Raw genomic sequence first — 18493 nt, forward strand, 5'->3', positions numbered from 1 at the left:
TTAATAGTATATTATTTGCAAGTACAAAAAAAGCTAAAAGCTAAAAAAAAAGCTCTTAAAAGCTATAAGTGACATTTAAAGTATACATTCAGTACAATTAAGCACACTTCTTTTTCACAAGGGACTAATATTGAAAAAGTTCCAATAAACTGAGTTTACTGTGAATTAATATTTACAAATGTGAACTAACCTACAACATGTGAATCAGTGCTAAACCGACGCGCACAGTGTGTGCGCATAAACAATGCTGTTGGTTGGCACAATTAATTGTTATTTGATTTACATTTTTAGTGAATTGTCTAGGGTAAACCAGGACGTCTGGTCACTCTATTTGGATCACAGTTAAGATTTCATTAGCTATCGTATTGCTCTCATGTTCACTTGATGAGTTACAATGAGAAATCAGTCATTGTACAAACTGTCACTGGAGTGGTAATGAACAATAATGCATTCAACACACTGCTTACGGTATTACCTCACAATGACAGCAGTCACTGACATTTCTCTAGGGACCAGATATCAAGCAAATTTACAATTAATGATCAACCAACACAACAGAACAAACTCAGCCCACTTTATCAACAAAGAGTCAAATTAGGCCAGTTTATCTCAGAGAAAGAGGTTTAAGAGCTTTATGTGTAAGAAGGGCCCCATAATCACATCATGAATGAGTCCATTAGGCTCTAATGGAACTGATAACAACCTGAGAGGAAGCAATGGTCCCATTATGAGCAATATTTATAGCCGAAAAAAAATTGCCCCTCTATCATTGTCATTATAACTTTTGACAATTATGTCTGTACGTCATGAGCATAAAGAAATAAAGGGATGGAAATTGCACTTCACGCCACCATTTCCAATATCGTTTGATGGAGGGCACGGCTGCTCGTATTTATTCTATTTTTACCAGCAGCTACAGATGTAAACAACAGCTCTAAGTAAGCGTTTAAAGCCTTGTTCATCAAGGCACAGATAACTGAGATTAATCAGCACAAATTACTTAAGTGCATAATGTGTGAACACAGCAATTTCAGTTAAAGGGGTGAAATATTGCATTAGGCTACTTATTTATATAAGAATTACTGATTAAATTTATGTGAAGTTAGGCTTCAAAGGAGCACCAAAAGTGAACTTAACGTTTTGGAGACTGGCTTATCCTTAAATAAAACTGAAATCAAAATTCGCTATTCAAAATCTGCACATTTGCCTGGAATCGACTGCACTCATTGGTACATCCACTAAATGGCAAAACTCACATTTGGGACATTCATGTTTAAGTCATGTAGTATAGTTTTTCATAATAAATAATTTGCACCTGTATTCATCATTTGTGTGTAAAGGAATACAAATTGTTTTACTGCCACTACTTTTAATTTTAGCTGGTGATTGCAGTGAATTTTACGTATTTGTACGTTTAAAGTTTTGCAAAAATGCAGGAAGAGGCACGTTTTCCCAACGAGCTTGTTATTTGTTGTTGTTCACTCAAAGTGAACCTAAAAGAAAATACTAAAAAAGCCATGACATGACCACTATAAATGCTGTATGTCACTGACATGGTGGTTTCCTCATTTTTATGGTGTTGTGATTAGTAATGACATTTGAACACATTTGTGGCATGAGGTACCAAATCCTTCATCTAAGCATATAGTTCAAGCGACTGCAATCCTGTTCCAAGTGCCATCTGCCCACAAACACCAGTAGAGCATGATGAATAGTGTGGAAATGATGTAGGGCCCGGTGGACAGAAGCGCTCGATAAAGGACCACCTCATTTGGATTACAGCACTCTTGAGTAGCAGTGCAGTTGCCAGGATATGCCAGGATAGAAGCAAACAAACAGTGTGGTTTGAAACACACAGAAAAGACTAACTAGACAGTTATGAAACAAGATCTTCCCAGCCACACCACATCAGATGACTGCGTTTCAAGCATTTCATTGGCCTCTAATAGTGAATCATATATCATGATGTGAGGTGAACCAGTGTGGTGATATGATAAATGATGATTCATGCTAGCATTTAAAGCAGTATGTGATAACAATGCCCTTATCAGGTCATATTCCACCATCAGTCTCACACAAGCACAACAACAGTTCTCCAGAGCATCAACACCTCGACACGTCTGTTTTTCCATGCTGTGCCTCTTTCCCCTGCACAACCAAGCTATAGAGGTGGGAAGCCTATGGTGAAACAGACAGGTTTGTTTTGTTAAAGGCAGGACAGAAGCTTGGCCTACGGCCTCAAAGAGGATTGAGATAAATAAACGGATTATAAAATCAAGCACTGATGTACCGAATGGATTCATGTCTGCTTAACACTCCAACCCAGTCCAAACACAGTATTTGTTTAGGCAGGTTTACAGCACTCGCTGTACTGAGAATATTAGAACATGGTGGGCTACATTTTCTAGGTGTTGATAAATATTTGATTGGGTTGTTGGGTTGGCTGTCTCCACTATTCCTAACCCTACTCTCCCAGAACACACTACCAACATCCTAGGAACTCCTCATATAGCTATCGCACCACTCAGTTTGAGCATGATCAATCGTAAGTATCAAATTACATTCATAATCGGCCTTACAGTCGTTAACTGCCTTCAAACCAAACAGTACTCCCTAGCAACCACTTAGCAACCACCAAGATTTTCTTAACAACTGCCAAGCAGCCACTCAGAAAATCAACACCTTATGCTGGGGACACACTTAACGACCAGCTGAAACATTCTAAGACTGAACTGAACACACGTACAGACTGTTACCAATGACTGGAGCAGATTTTAAACACCGACTGTGAACACCGACTGAACCCGACTCGGCGCGTTTGAGCATGATCAGTCGTAAGTATCAAATTACATTCAATCAGCCTTACAGTCATTAAGTGTGTCCCCAGATTTAGCAAACTCAGAAATTTCCATCAACCTCTTAGAACACCTTAACTCAAACACTTTTCCCGCCAGTGTTTTCTATAAAAGTGTTTCCAGTCAGCGCCAACATTTTTTTTTAAAATTATTTTCACAGAACTTTGATGGCCCCTACAATATTTTGTTGTATTAATATGTAAACATTGAATATATCTAAATAAAAACAGAGCCCCTGCTTTTCTTTTGTATCAACACTTGAATACAGGTATGTTTCATAATAATAATAATAATAATAATAAATAGCTGAGAAAATTGCAGTTTTGTCAAAGATTACGCCCGGATCGAATGCAGAACGATGATCAAAACATAGATGGAGTAGATTGAGTCCATCAACACTCCCAAAGCTTCACAGTCCTGTACCTCTTTGTAGGTTCGACATTTCAACAGGCAGTTTTAAATTTATATGCTGTTGAAAGTTTGATGATCACAGTAGAGTAATTGTGTGTAATAAATCTTCTATCGGCTCCTTCTGGTTTACGCAGATCTTCTTTTGGATCTGGAAATGCTGAACTCTTTCAGAAGATGTGTAATAGCGCCCCCTACCATTTTACAGTAAAAACATGGAATGCCAGAAAAACACATCAATGGCGGGGAAAGAGTTAACAACCACCTAGCAACGCTTACAATCCCTTCACACTTGAAATTGTTTTTAGAGATGCCTAATTGTCCAAAGATTAGAGGTGCAGTAAGTGATTTCTGAGAAACAATGTTGATATCGGAAATCAACCTAAACAAACACACCCCTCCCTTCATTGCTCCGCCCCCAAAATGGGGGCCTCAGCCTCTGATTCATTCCCTCCAGCACTGGAAAGCTTTTCTAATTTGAATGCAGGGCCTAAAGGTCTTGCCTTATCATAACCCTTCTTTTCCCAGTGAGCTTTTTTCTTTTGTAATGTCTCTCAGCCATCTCTCTTTCTACAGTCTTTCTTCAATTCTCCCTCTTACTCACGCTCTCTCCTCCCCCATCATGAGTGGATACGCCCCCTACTGCTGATTGGCTAACTTTCTTCATGTACTTCATTATAAGTACATGAAGCCGATGTAAATTTTAAACTAACCTTCAAACAGTGCTAAACATCTAGAGGCTTTATTAACCCAAAATTCACAGTTCAAACCAACCTGATCTCATGAAAAAAACAAGTGTTTTACGAGTTCATGCAATTTTGTAGGAATTTGTACGATGTGATTTGCATGGATATGTACATGTTTAAAAAAGTAAGCATGAAGGTTTACCCCCTCAGTGCTAGTGATTGAAAGTTTTTTTCTTTCAATGGTGCAATGAAAGGTTGTCTATGACAGCATACGGTTGGATTGACATTCTCTACTGATTTGGTAACAGTGAAAGACAAACCACAAATACTTTTTTTGCTTGAATTTATTTATTCACCACCTTCATATCATAATTAATGAAAAAAAAAAAACAAAAAAAAAAACATTACACAAGCACATATTTTAATCTACAGCATGGCAGGCCTTCTCTGCTACACTCCCTGTCTGGCCAGCCATACTATCAGCCCATCTACAAAGCAAGCAAGCTACACAACACAACACTAGAGCACACCCGTTACAATTACAATGAGCAACGCTTCCACACTGTTCATTTGCGTTCGTTGTGTCTTTGATTATAATGGGAGTGCTCTAAATTTATTGTTTTGCATCAGTCATTTGCAATGTAGCTGAGGTGTATGCTATGAAACACCAACACTGTGAAAAAAAAAAAAAAAAAAAAAAAAACCTTGGGGAATCCTTACCGAGGAATTCACAATACATTCAAAAAAAGACACTGCAGTCAGAGAATAGAGTGTAATTCAGGGGCAAACAGGATATTGTTATATATTTTGCAAGATGATTTTTTTGTTGTTGTTGATATACTGGCATCTTTGTTTTTGAATTTTGGCAAAAACAAAACTTAAAAGGAATAGTTTACTCAAAATGGAAAATTCGGTAACACTTTATTGTACACTGTCCTTGTTACATCTTACATGTACTTATTATATAAATATCAGTAAATGATGCATAATTACATGCAAATAACTGTAAACCAAATCCTATCCATAATGATAATAACCCTATAGTTAAGTACATATTGTTTGATATTAATATTACATAGTACTTAATTGTATAATTACACTGTAACAAGGACACTTTAAAATAAAGTGTAACCGAAAATGCTGATGACATTTTTGTTGGGATGTTCCAACCCAACATTTTTTCTTCCATATAACACAAAATGGGACATTATACGAAACGTCCAAGCTGCTCTTTTCCATACATGACAATTTATACTCCAAAAAGTAAAAAGCACCATAACAATTAGTCCATATGTCCATATGTGCTCCATAAGTCATACAGTATGGCAATTTTGTGAGAGCAACACATTTAATATTAATATTCTCTTCTACATCATTGATCCTCATGTGTCACGTGACCAAAACGCTTTACATCTATTCAAGCTATTTAATATTGACTTTGTCAACATATTTAAATTTATTGATGTGACCTTATTACCGTTTAGAGGCTTAATACATAGATTTGTAACATAGATTCAGCTTTCCATGTCTTCTGCATCCAAAGCATGGCTCTGGTTCTCCTGGGATACTTTTTGCAAGTTCATTCCTAGACATTGCAAGAGGGTCTGAAGTTTGAATGCAGATAGAGGAGCATAACAGGCATTTTGCTTCCCTCACTGAAGAATTTGGCATCCCTTCAGTTTGGCTGCAAGAAACAGAGGGCTTACGCTCACATGAAAATAGAAGACAGACCCATGCATGCATGATTTATCGACTTCCGCGATTACTCACATGCTTGGATAACATTAGATGATGGCAATTTTGAAAAATCTGTTTGAAATATTCTACAGGATTGTTTTGCTTTGGCAGACAACCTCAGGCAAATAAGATCGTGGCCTTTGATCCCTTGTGGCGATAAAGTATTTCCCTTTTTGGCAAAAATTCAACTGAATTTTCTAATGTTCTAGTCTTTCACCTGCAATTATTACAAATTAGCCACCGCTACCTCACCTTTAACTCAGAAGGACTGATTTATCTCAGTCAGTTTCACTCAAAAGGCAAATTGGTCTTGAGTGTTGCAAAAAATGCCAGCAATTCTTCTTCTAAGTCGACTGAACACTAAACCGGAACCTAAATATTTCTCTTACTCTTCACAAAGCACACAAAAGCACAAAATACACACCATGTGCACAAATAGCAGACACCACAAAACAAAGTCATTACAAATCTCAACAGGCATTTACCAATATCTACAACAATTATAAATTAAAATTGTGCAAATTGCCCCACATAGTATCTGCGATAATCGTCGTCATGATCATCATGTGTTTGATGATCTAAAGAAAATATAAATGTGCATCATTATGCACACAAATGCCACAATATGGGGCATCAGCTGCTCATTGTCATTAAAGGTGAAGTATGTCATTTATACGCCATTATCGGCACTAAACAGAATTGCAAAAATGACAAATTTCAAACTCTTTTCAATATCTAGGGGAAACTCATTCATTAGCATTCCTCTTAAATGCAGTTTCTCGACAACTATCATATAATAAAATATTTGCAATAAAAATGTATTTTGTCAGAATACACAGCTTCGTTTGAATGGCCGTCAATGAGGAAAAGAGCTTTTTTCCTTCATAATGGTGTAGTCACTGGATCTAACAGAGCAAACTGCTGATATTAACCAGACAAAACTTAACCCCATGGTTCAGACAGAGAGTCCAAACCCAAACTCAATGTATTGGTTGAATCAATGTTGTTATGTCCCAGTTGGGCCACTCAAACAAACAGTTTTAGTGGTGTTAATGTCACAGAAATTACACACTTAACCTTTGCCGCAACCTCGTTTCAGTGTCTTGCAGTTGCGTATTTTTATGGCATATCCTTGATCTGAGCATTAAAACATCCTCTGGGTGAGGAATCATTTTGATCGATGTCTTATGTTGGAATTTGTTCTAAATTTGGTCTTTGCTTTCTCGCTCTCGTCCTCTCAGTTCCTCCTACACATCCCGAAGCTCTATGGCAAAGGATTTGAATGCCTATTGGGAGTTGAGAAGTATGCGAGAGAAGAAGCAGTTGCTAACTAACACTGACTCTTGTACATGTCTTGTGGACAGTCATCTCCTCTGACCACTGACACAAGGGAATCAGATCTGGCATAATACTCCATTAAGGCATTGACCCAGACCCTTTGAAGTCTTCAACATATGGCTGCATTTTGCATGCTTGAGTATACCAAGCATGTTTCCTTGAAGGGAGAACATCATTAATAGTGATTAATAGTGGCACATTCATCTAATGTGTGCATTATGTCCAGTTCACTATACAGAATCTGCTTTAAGCAACGTTCATCTCTGAAGATTGAGTCAGTGACTGATGGATTTGTACTTCACTTACTTTGTTTGGTCAATCTTTAGCCGCGTTTCCACTGTCTGGCCAAACCGTTCTTGTTACTTAACCGTTCCATTCTGTGGTTCCATTCTATGGTTTCATTTTCCACTGTGGGGCTGATGACAGAGCTCTTTGGAATATAATACAAACACGTCCGTCGCTACCTTGGTAATACAAGAGTTTACAGACAGTATGAGATTTAAATAGCGACCACATTATGGAGAATGATCAGATGTTTCTTTTAATTTTATTATCAACTTGTATTTACTTTGCTCAAATGGCGTGCTTGGCAAGCTACAAAGAAACTAGCAGCCAGTCAACAACAAAGTGACCAATCCTGATTGGCGACGTCACTACATGCATTCTAGCCAACCAAGCTATGAATTCCGGTCTGAGAACGGTTTGTAATCATGCCGTGTTGAACCAAGCTCAAGTGAAGTATAACTGGAACTGTTCCTTACCATTATTATTATTTTTTTTTGGCCCAACGGTGGAAAAGCGGCTTTTGTGTTTTTGCTTTGATATTGGGGTCTATGACCTACAGAAAAAGGCACATGGGCAATACAGGGCTTGATCAGTCTATATCTATACCTTGCCTTGGCAATTCATTTCTAACAAATCCAAAGATGGTTTTAATGAAACTAAACACAAACAGCTTTACTTGTTACGTGTACCCAAAAGCATCAATTGATTCCAAAATATATGCAAACAAAAATGCTGGTGTGCTGGTTTCACCACAAGGCTTTTTCAATAACTTAACCAGCAGAATGTCCTTCACGAATCAGCTTCACCTGAAATATTTTTGCAGGTGGACAGCATGGCTTTGCTGGTCCACCTGCCCCAAATTAGCATAAAATTGCATGAAAATTTGTGTAGGGTTCCTTCGGTTCAGTCCGAACTCACACACTTTGTAACGCATTAACCGGTTTGCTTAAGTTTTTGATGAGTTCAGTTAAGTGAATCTCTAATTTTCTGTCCATCCAGAGACACTGGTTGTAGATGCTTTTTGCTGAACCATTGCTGGTTCCATTTGGACTCTGCAGTGCAGATGGGTTTTTTCGACTAAATCGTCAACATCACAGACAGCTATATTGTATAACACTAGAGTTAAGACTCTGTTTTCATCAAAGAGTTTGTTAGCATGTACATTTGTGCAAATCTTTGTTAACATATGTCCACCTTCTGCTTGCCCATGTAACATGAGTTTTCTGCTGAGCTTCAGAGAGGGCAGCGCTCTCACAAACTCACACGGGTGCCAGGGACACACACATACATACACACGCCTCTCGCTCCAGCCAGGGCAAAGGGTTCAGGGCCCTCAGCCAGAGGAAGTGAGAGTGGTCGGGCCATGGGTCTTTTGGTGAGACACCTGGAGTCTACTTCATCTCACAGGTTTCTCTCAGCATTGCCCTGTGGAACACTACAACACTTTCCTCTGTCCACCAACATTATTTCCTCTGTTATTGAACTGCAGGTGGAGCCATCCTGGGGTGTGGAGGTGAACTGCAGGCATCCCTGCCCAGTACCCATACCGTTTTGGTTGTTGGACACCAACATCTGCTTCTCTTCTGGACTCCCAAGCCGGGAGGTAGTGGTAGCGATATCAGGCAGCCGAGGGAGGTTGGAGGAATGGACCAGGATGCTGCCACTTTTCATCTGAAGGGTCTGGCTATAAGTGTGGCGGTACTCTTCCTCAATGTCCCTCCCAAGCTTCCAGCGTCTCCATTTCTTCAGAATCTCAGACTGAACCTGACCAATCAAGAAGATGCACAGAATGGAAAGGAAACATATTTGTGAATCCAGAACTACCTTTGTGAGGTTGTGTACATTAAAGAAAAGAGTTGAACTCACCTCCTTGTTGACGAAGCAATATAAGATTGCTACCAGCAGCCCCTGTGAACATGTCAGAGCATGAATAAGCAAATTATTTATAGTCACCATGAAATCAAAACTGACAATTCTCATTTTTGCTTATTATAAATCCTTGCACATCATATTTTTTTCATTCATGTGCCCTGACTGGCTTTAATCAAAATAACTTCCTCTCCCTCTTGTTGCAACATCTCTTCTTCTCTCTGATGACGTGTTTACTGGCGTGAGGACAGGATAACCTGTCACTTGAGATCGCAGCAATAGCAAACCACAACCATCCAATCAATTACTCATGAACAAAATCATTTTTTCTTGTTTGAGAAGTTTTCATTTCATGCCGACTTTAAGACACACCTACAACAAGGTGGTATGGTATAAATGCACAGCCTGCTGAAAAGACCAGGGGTGTCGCTTAACTACCATAGTATTTTACCATTTTGAAGAATATGGGTAACCAAACAGTTGATGGACCCCACTGACTCCCATCAACTGTTTGAATGTACCGACATTCTTCAAAATATCTTCTTATGTGTTCAGCAGAAGAAAGAAACTCATACAGGTTTGAAACAACTTGACGGTGAGTAAATGATGGCAGTATTTTCATTTTTGAGTGAACTATCCCTTTAATGACGTCATGCAGGTGGTGGAGGAAAAACCTCTTCTAATGAATTGATGCATATTTTAATATTTTGTACAAAAGCATGATCTTTTTAAGTCCATGTCATACTAACAATAAACTAAGCTACAAACCACAGGTCGAGGGCAACATTCCTACAAACCCTGACTCTAACCCTACACTTAACCCTAATTTAAACCAGAACTAACAACCACCATAAACCAGCCTGGATTAGCAATTCAAGCTGTTCTCAAGGTGTAGCTCGACTAGTACAGTAAGATTAGCAATGCTAAGTTCATAGGTTTGATTCCCAGGGAACACACACTGCTAAACGTATATAATGAATGTCCAGCATTTTTTACTGCAAAAACCCAACTAAACATCATGTTCTGTGGTTGTTCATAGTCAAACATTCTGTAAATAAAAACAAAGTGCTTTCAAAAATCTATAAAAGTAATAATCAGTCTATTTTGCGAATGAGCTAAACATGACAATATGAAAGAGACTTAGGGTTCAGTTAGTGCCATCTGCAGTAAAATATTCAAAAGCCAATAAGCATGAAGTGTCTGCAGATGGATAAATAACAGTCAAGCTTTACGTCCTCTCTCTCTTTTTCTCTGAATCTTTACACATGTGAAAAGTCTCATCAGGGCAATTCCTCCAGGCAGATGATACAAATTCAACGCATTGCAGCTGTGCTCCACTTGAGTGTCATTATCAGTTTGTCAAAGGGTGAGTCAGCCAATTTGTAGCGCCTGCTCTCTCAAAGCAATTAGTCCTGACACAGTAAAATAAGCTACAAAATGTCTTTTTTTTTCTTTTTCAAAGCTGCTGCCCGATCAAGGGACATTTGAATACATTGCTGATTTGCAGCATATGGGGCTTTCAGGGAGATTTTGGCAAGGTGAAGTGATTTCTCTCTGGCATATCAAGAACATAACTATGTTTCATTTGTTATTACATCTGAGCTTTGAGCTTGTTATCCATCTTTTTGTTGTGCATAATTCATAATTGAATTGAGAGTGCCTCAAATTCCAATTCAATTTCTTATTTTGAATTGAGGTGACAAACAAGATACAGAATTGTAAGATAAATAACATATTAAAGGGGATTTTTACTTTATATTTACTTGATATTTACTTTATCTGAATGAAATACATACAGCTCTCTCGCGTTTGCTTGCGTGCCTGCGATAAACCCTCTGCGTGCCAGTGTTGGCACGCGTGCCTTGGGTTGCCGACCCTTGGCATAGTGGATGTTTTGTTCCCATAGCATCAACTCATGATGCAGTGTAGAGTTCCACTTAGAAAGGTAATGTCTCAGGTTACAACTGTATTCATGGTTCTATGAGAAGGGGAGACACTGCATTACTTTGCCATACTTTCGGGCATTCCTGTACATCTTCCTTCAAGCAAAGCTGTTGATGTTCTTTCTAGCCGTCCTTATATACTTGAAATGCGCAGATGTAACATTACATGACTGCAGTAGCCAATCACGATTGGCACGCAACACATGCTTCAGACACCAACTCACGAGCAGCGTTCCCGTAGCATTAACTCATGATGCAGCCTCGTTCCCCTTCTCAGGGAACCATGGTTACAGTCGTAACCTGAGACGTTTTTCTAACACTAATAAGCCTACTACATAATAACTACAATTTTCAGTAGGTTTTCTAAAAATGTAATTATTCACATATGATCATTTGTATATTTTTATTATATTTAATAGATTAATAAATTGGTTCATGGTGAAAAAGAATGCTCTACTCAGCATATTATATAATCAATAGATTAAATTTGTATTTGTTGGGCTAAATTGCTCTGTTGTGTGGCTGTGTTGAATTTATTTGAATTTAATGCAATTCAGTCAATTCATAGTCCTGTCATTCCACTGAAAATGCACAAAATGAAAGGAAGAGTGATGGTGTATTAAGGCTTTCTGACCTGGAAGGAGTTAAAGAAGAGGTCAATGAAGAGCTTTGTGATGCGCAGGGGTAGAGCACCATGTGAGGTAGACTCGTCAGTAACGAACGAAAACAGGACCGAATGTATCCCCAGTAACGGAATCAGAGTGAGGGTGGACTTAGCAAGCCTGAAAAAGAGAGAAAAAAGAAAGATACGCAGGTCATCCAGAAACAAACACACAACGTTGTGCAAATGCTTAATGAGACAGTTCACTCAAAAATGCAAATTCTGTCATCACTTACTCACCCTCATATTGTTCCAAACCTGTATGACTTTCTTTCTGCTGTTTTGAAGAATGTACTAAATGTTTTATACAAGGGTTTTTCCTAATGGGGGTTCATGAGGGAACTGCAGAAGGTTCATGAGTTGGTGAAAAGCTAATAATTGAACAATGTGAAATTAAAATAGATAAACATTCTAATTATTAGAATCATGAAATATATATATTTTTCAGGACAACTGTAATTTACAACAGTAGTAATATTACTTTTTATAAAAGAGGTAAAACAATAATAATACTAATATGCCTTATTTATGTGCAACCCTATATATAAATAATTTGAAAAGAAAAACAATTAAAAAAACGTACACCATGTCTACATTAGATGCAAGCAGCGTGAGGCGATACGGAAAAAGCAAATACAATAAATTATAATCATTGATGCTGTCTACACTGGATGCAGCGCGAAACGACATGACACATTTGGATTTGCACTACATCTGTCAAGAAGGACAAATGGACTCGCAACTGTCGCTTTGTTGCATCCAGTGTAGAGTCTCCGGTGTGGACATGGTGTTACTAAAAAAGATTCAATATTTTATTTGTTTACTTGCATGTCATGTTACCATTAATCAACATTAGAGAACAATGAACATATGAATGCAAGACTGAAAATCCCTCGACTATATGCTGCAGGTCTCACATCTTGATCACGTTTGCTTGCAAATCATTAAAATATGGTGGATACTGTGTATCAACACATCACATCCTATTTGCAAATGCCATTGGTTTTCAACTCTCTCATAACCAGTTGTGATGCAAAATGTTTGAAGGCTCTGAATTGAAGGAGATTTGAGATTTTCAGCATATAACTAACTTAAATTTCAAGCTGTTCCTCTGAAGCAAAAGGTTTGGAATAAGTGTGAATAAATAATACCAGACATTCCACTTTTGGGTGAACTAACCCTTATAAATGCAGGACACCCACCGGAACTTGTAGTCAGTATATCTCATTTGGTGCGCCCTCAGTTTGGACACGAGGATCTTGATGATGTGTATGAATATGAAGAAGTTTATCTGAACAGAGAAGAAAACATCATAATGCCCTGGTTAAGACCATTATGTCATATTAGCAGGACAAAACTGACACAACAGTTCCCTCACAGCGCAACAAATGACTCAAGACGAGTGACTGGGGTGGCAAGAAGAGTGGGGGAAGGAAGTCAGCAATGCTTGGGAGAGTCTGGAAATAGCAGTCGAACAGTCCAGCCCTATGATAATTCAAACATAGGAATTCCTGCCCACTACAGGAACACTTCAACAGTTACGTAGAAACATCAATGCACATTGCTTACTGCTCATCTGCACTTCACAGCCAATGTGAGCATTATGGATGCCAGACAATTTTACACAGTATTGCGCCTTTCCTCGCAATCATGTGGAAATAAGACACTGGAGTAGGGGAGCGATTCTTTGAAATCATAGCTGTAGACTCTAAAACACATTACGTGTAGTCGCCTCCTGATTTACTGAGAGTCGACATTATATGGCAATATGCTTTGTGCATAATGGAAATGACTTCAATTTGAATGTTGTGTTTAATGCTAAAGCAAATGCAATGTAACTGGGTGTGATGGTGTGAGCATAAATGGAAACTGCAGGGCATAAAACAGCATAAAACATTTAACCTTCCTGTGTTCCTTCTGTTATGTCAAATAATACAGTCAAGCCTGAGTCACAGTAATATCGTTAATATCATAATTCTTTCTATGAATATGGGATATGGGCAAAATTCAGAATTTAAGAATAGCCTTTTCAGTTCATGAATGTGAATTTGAATTAAAATGGCCACAGGATTTTTGAATTTGTCTGACAGAGCAGGACTTTTATAACTAAATCGCATTAGTTTTGTGATTATATTGCTTTTAACATAGACTAATCATGCCTATTTAAGGAGCCCCTAAAGGGACACGGTGGTGGAAAAAATATGGGATGGGAGGAAAAAATACATTTCTAAGCTTTTGTGTTCTCCAAGAAACGAGCGGACACAAAATTTCTCTGGGGAATGCAGACATTAGTAAGAGAACACAAAAACAATGACATAACTTGTCCTCGCATCTCATAGATTTTTTCCTTCACCATGTCCCTTTAGGGGCTCTGTACCTATTTGTTCCCTAATACATATATTATTTGGTAATCCTTTACAAAAAGGTTTCATTTGTTAACATTAGTTAGTTAACATGGACTAACAATAAACAATACTTCTAAAGAGTTTATTAATCTTAGTACATGTTAATTTCAACATTTACCAATATATTATTAAAATCAACATTTATATCTGTTAATATTATATTATAACAATGAACAGTAATATTTTAGCAACTAATGTTAATCATTAACATCACTGTCATTGTTAGGTAATGCTAACATATATATAGTGATCATGTCTCTTCGGAAGACTTGGATTGAGCCACTCGATTCCTATGGATTTATTTTATGATCTCTTTATGAACTTTTTGAAGTGAAGTTTTCGGTGAACAGACTTTCAATGGAGGGACAGAAATCTCTCAGAATTCATTAAAAATATATTAATTTGTCCACCATGTTGGTTTTGGATAACTTTATGAAAACTAAATACTTAAAAAATACATAAAATTCTTGAATGTCGATATTAAATTATTACAGTAAATACAAAGGTGGCCGTTCAAAATTCTTGCTGCAAATGTTGTGTTCTATAACTGGTTAATGGAATATACAGTTGGCAGTTGGCCGTGTGTGTGCCAACTCCATGTGTATGTATATGTTAAAGTTGAGGACTTTGAGTCATTCTAGTGACTAAAATCTTTCAAATCGTTTAAATTGGTTCATGGATTCAATCAAAGACTCTTCCTATTAGGTGGTGATAATCAAGGAGGGACTCTGACTGAATGTTTAGCAGCTTTTCCACTGTCAGGCCAAAGCGTTCTCACTGCTTAAACGTACGGATATGGATATGGTTTCATGTTCCACTGTGGGGCTGATAACGGAGTTCTTTGCAATTGAATACAAATGCATGAGTCATTGCCTTGGTAACGCAAAAGTTTACAGATGATATGAGATTTAAATAGCGACTGTGATGTGGAGGATGACAAGATATTTCTATTAATTTTATAATTGACTTGCTTTAACTTTGCTCAAATGACGTGCTTAGCCAGCTACAGAGAAACTGGCAGCCAGGCAAATGACGAGTGACCAATCCTGAGTGGATACGTCACTCCATGCATTCTAGCAGCACGGTCTGAGAACGGTTTGTATGCGTGCCGTGTCAAACCAAGCTCAAGTGGAAATACAGAATGAATTCCAAACAGAAAATAATAAACCCTTGAAGGCCACTTCGGGAAGGGGACACTATTTGTATGGGTGTTCCAAATGAAAGTGAACAACTGAATAAAGAGCCCTTCCACAAGGCTGTTAGTGAAGGGAACATGTGATATTAATTTCAAGATAGTAATTTTATAGTTTATGGTCATGTGACCCAGAGTGGCAAATCCTCGCGATTTATTTTAAAGTTTACGCATTAACAGAATAATTCAAGTTGTTTTGTTTTGTTTGTGACACTTCACACAAATTTCGCCATACGAGTTTCGCCATAGCGAGTCAGACTCAGCGAGTGTTCGGAGACGAGTGAATCAGCGGGTGGTGAGCAAGACGGCGACGCAGTGTAAGTCAAAACTAGTAGAGACTTAGAACTAATTGCCAGTACACTAGCCATAGCTCTTGTTTTTTTTTCTTTGCAGTGCTGTGATTTATTTGGGTTGTGGTGTGTATTGGTTGGTGTGGGTATTTATGTGGACAAGTGAGAGTGGTAATAGGCTAACATTAGTTTTGTGCTTGCATTGGACTGGAGATACTGGCAGTTTGTTTCTTATTTTCCCTCCAGTACTGCCTGGATCTGTGGAGGCCTACGTGCTGTGGGACCAACCCAGGACATTCATTCGTGGACCATAAAGACATACTGGACTGTGCTAACGACTGCATCTCTTTTTGATAACTTGTTTTAATATCTAGTTTATCCTGGTTTTATGGTAATAAAAGATTTTGTAATTCAATCTACTGTTTGAGTGTCAATAGTGTCCAGCCATCAGTGAGAATATTGAATTGGGTTAAATTGAGTCCTGGGTTTCAGTAATCAACCTAGGTGGCGTAGTCGGCTACTTTATTTATTTGGCTTTAATAACAACAGTATTGCTGGTTTCTGTCATAGAGAGAAGTATTATAAAAACCTTTTATCATTCCTTTTGCCGCCCCCTATCACGCCACACAGGTCCTGAATCCATTCCCCCTCTTTCCTTCTACTTTCCTGTCCAATCTCCAGATAATCAAGGCAAAAAAGCAATTTTGGTTTCATGTCGACTTCAAGGGTGGAGGTAAAGTGGCATTACAGGAGGTGAAGTGTCATTAACAGTGCTCTGGATGTGGGAGACTCAGACTGATAAGTACAGCTAAGAGAGGCTGAAGAGGGACATGAACGAGTCTCTCACTCACCAACACGGCCAGCAGGATGGGAGAGCGAATAATCCACCAGTACTCCATGTGAATATTCTGCATCCAGCATCTGATCAACAACAAGAGATCAAATACATCACAGTAAATGAGCAAATGAGGCCTACTTGTGTTCATCAGATATAGGCTACTCAACACACACAAAATCATCACTTATAATGAACATTTACTGGTCTGAGGCAACTTAGGTTTACTTGATTATACATATTTTCTTAGAAAAAAAAAAATCATGTTAACATGTGAGTATCAAATATGATATATCAGGCTTTTGAGGAAGGATTATTTATAAATCTTTTGTTTGAAGTTTCAATAAACTGTTCCATTAAAAAAAAGGTTGTCACAATGAGCGAGAGAGTTTACATACATGGAGTAGCTAAATCTCCAACCTCCGGGGAATCCCCAGTTTTAAAAAACATTGGCGAATAGAGGAAAGTCTGCTAGCAAAAAAAGAATGTGACAGATGTTCTGGCAGACAGTTTGATTTATGGTTTGTTGCTTAAAATTATGCATAATTTACTCTTATTGCTATATAGGTACATGTAATGTGTAACAAGGGCACTGTAAAATTCCACGTTTTAATATAGCCAAAATTAAAGTACATTTAATGCCACTATTAAATGCCACTATTTAATGCCACTATTATATTCTATTAAATAATGCATAAAGAACAAGATGTTTACAGTTGTGGCTCATATTACTTCTGGTCCATTCATCACACTAGAAATTGAATAATTTTTTTATATTGCATACTGCATATTTTGACAAATACAGTTTCAATGCATACCGGAAATCTGCATGCTGAAAATGCAGCATTATCTCAGTATCTGGAGTGATGGTGTGCAAAAAACGTGACAAACGACATGCAGTCTGATGAGAGTGGAAACGATGTGCAGCTTATCAACAGGAAAGAGTGATTCTTTTATCTGCTCAATACAGCAGGATGGATGGGGTGATGAGTGTGAGAGAGTATGAACCTTTCCTCAACCCCAGCAGAGCATGACACATTCAAGATATACAACCTACATGGCTTATATCAGTCACTGTGCCTGCTGGTGAGGTATAAAATAAGTATAGGAAAGCGAATAAAAAACACTTAACTGAATGTTTATTGCAATTAAAAGGAAATATATTATATTTTAAATGTATTAAATCCAATTAGCTGAACTTTACAGGGTTTTTGGACCCATTTAAGTAGGACTTGAGTACATCTATATATACTCAAGCATTTATAGTAGACTAAAATATACTATATTCTATTGAAACTTGCATGTCATGTATTTAAATATATCTGTAACTACACATTTGTAATGATGAAGGTGCAATTTACATTTCAAATATATTAACTTTAAAGCCAGTGATTATAGTTTATAAAGTTATAAATATGGATATTTTTCTCAAAAAAATGCATCGCTTCGCTTCAGAAGGCCTTTGTTAACCCCCTGGAGCCGTATGGATTACTTTTATGATGGATGGATGTGCTTTTTTTGGGCTTCAAAACGGCAAAGTGCATTTAAATTTCATATTTGAAATCGCCAATGAAATCTGACAACAACTGACTTATAAATTTTGTTTATAAACATGACAAAAAACTACATTTTTCAGGCTGGATCAGCCAATGCACATGTGAACACTGACTGTTTCTATAGCAAAAGGATCTTCTAACAGCAGCAGTGACGCAATGACTTTACTAATCAGCGATTGGCTCTTTTATTTAGAAGGCGGGTCTTATTCCGCCATATTGTGCGTTAGACTTTCTCCCATTCATAGTAATACGTGTGCACCATATTTGTGTCTAAAGTTTTTGGTTCTACATTTGATGTATAGGAATGTAACTTATGGGAATTATGTAATGCAGTCAGGTTTTAAAATATGGATGAAATAGATACTTTTATATATGTAACATCAACAGACCCAAAGAGTCATTAATATAAATGTACATCTTGAAAGCCCTTTCA

General features: G+C 37.7%; 1 protein-coding gene across 3 annotated transcripts in view; it reads right to left on the reverse strand.

Moving 5' to 3' along the window:
* Positions 1 to 3813: 3813 nt before the first annotated feature.
* Positions 3814 to 18493, reverse strand: part of gcgra (glucagon receptor a) — a 65808-nt gene continuing 51128 nt past the window's right edge. For all 3 annotated transcript variants that reach the window (XM_079872107.1, XM_079872109.1, XM_079872108.1), the window contains exons 10-14: positions 16521 to 16590; positions 12985 to 13073; positions 11756 to 11903; positions 9176 to 9217; positions 3814 to 9073 (exon numbers count right to left, since the gene is read on the reverse strand). In XM_079872107.1, coding sequence (XP_079728233.1) covers positions 8711 to 9073; positions 9176 to 9217; positions 11756 to 11903; positions 12985 to 13073; positions 16521 to 16590 — 712 coding nt within the window. In that variant the 3' untranslated portion in view covers positions 3814 to 8710. The remainder of the gene's footprint in view (positions 9074 to 9175; positions 9218 to 11755; positions 11904 to 12984; positions 13074 to 16520; positions 16591 to 18493) is intronic.

Source organism: Squalius cephalus (assembly GCF_949319135.1).
Source record: "Squalius cephalus genome assembly, chromosome: 1".
NCBI classification, from domain to species: Eukaryota; Metazoa; Chordata; class Actinopteri; order Cypriniformes; family Leuciscidae; genus Squalius; species Squalius cephalus.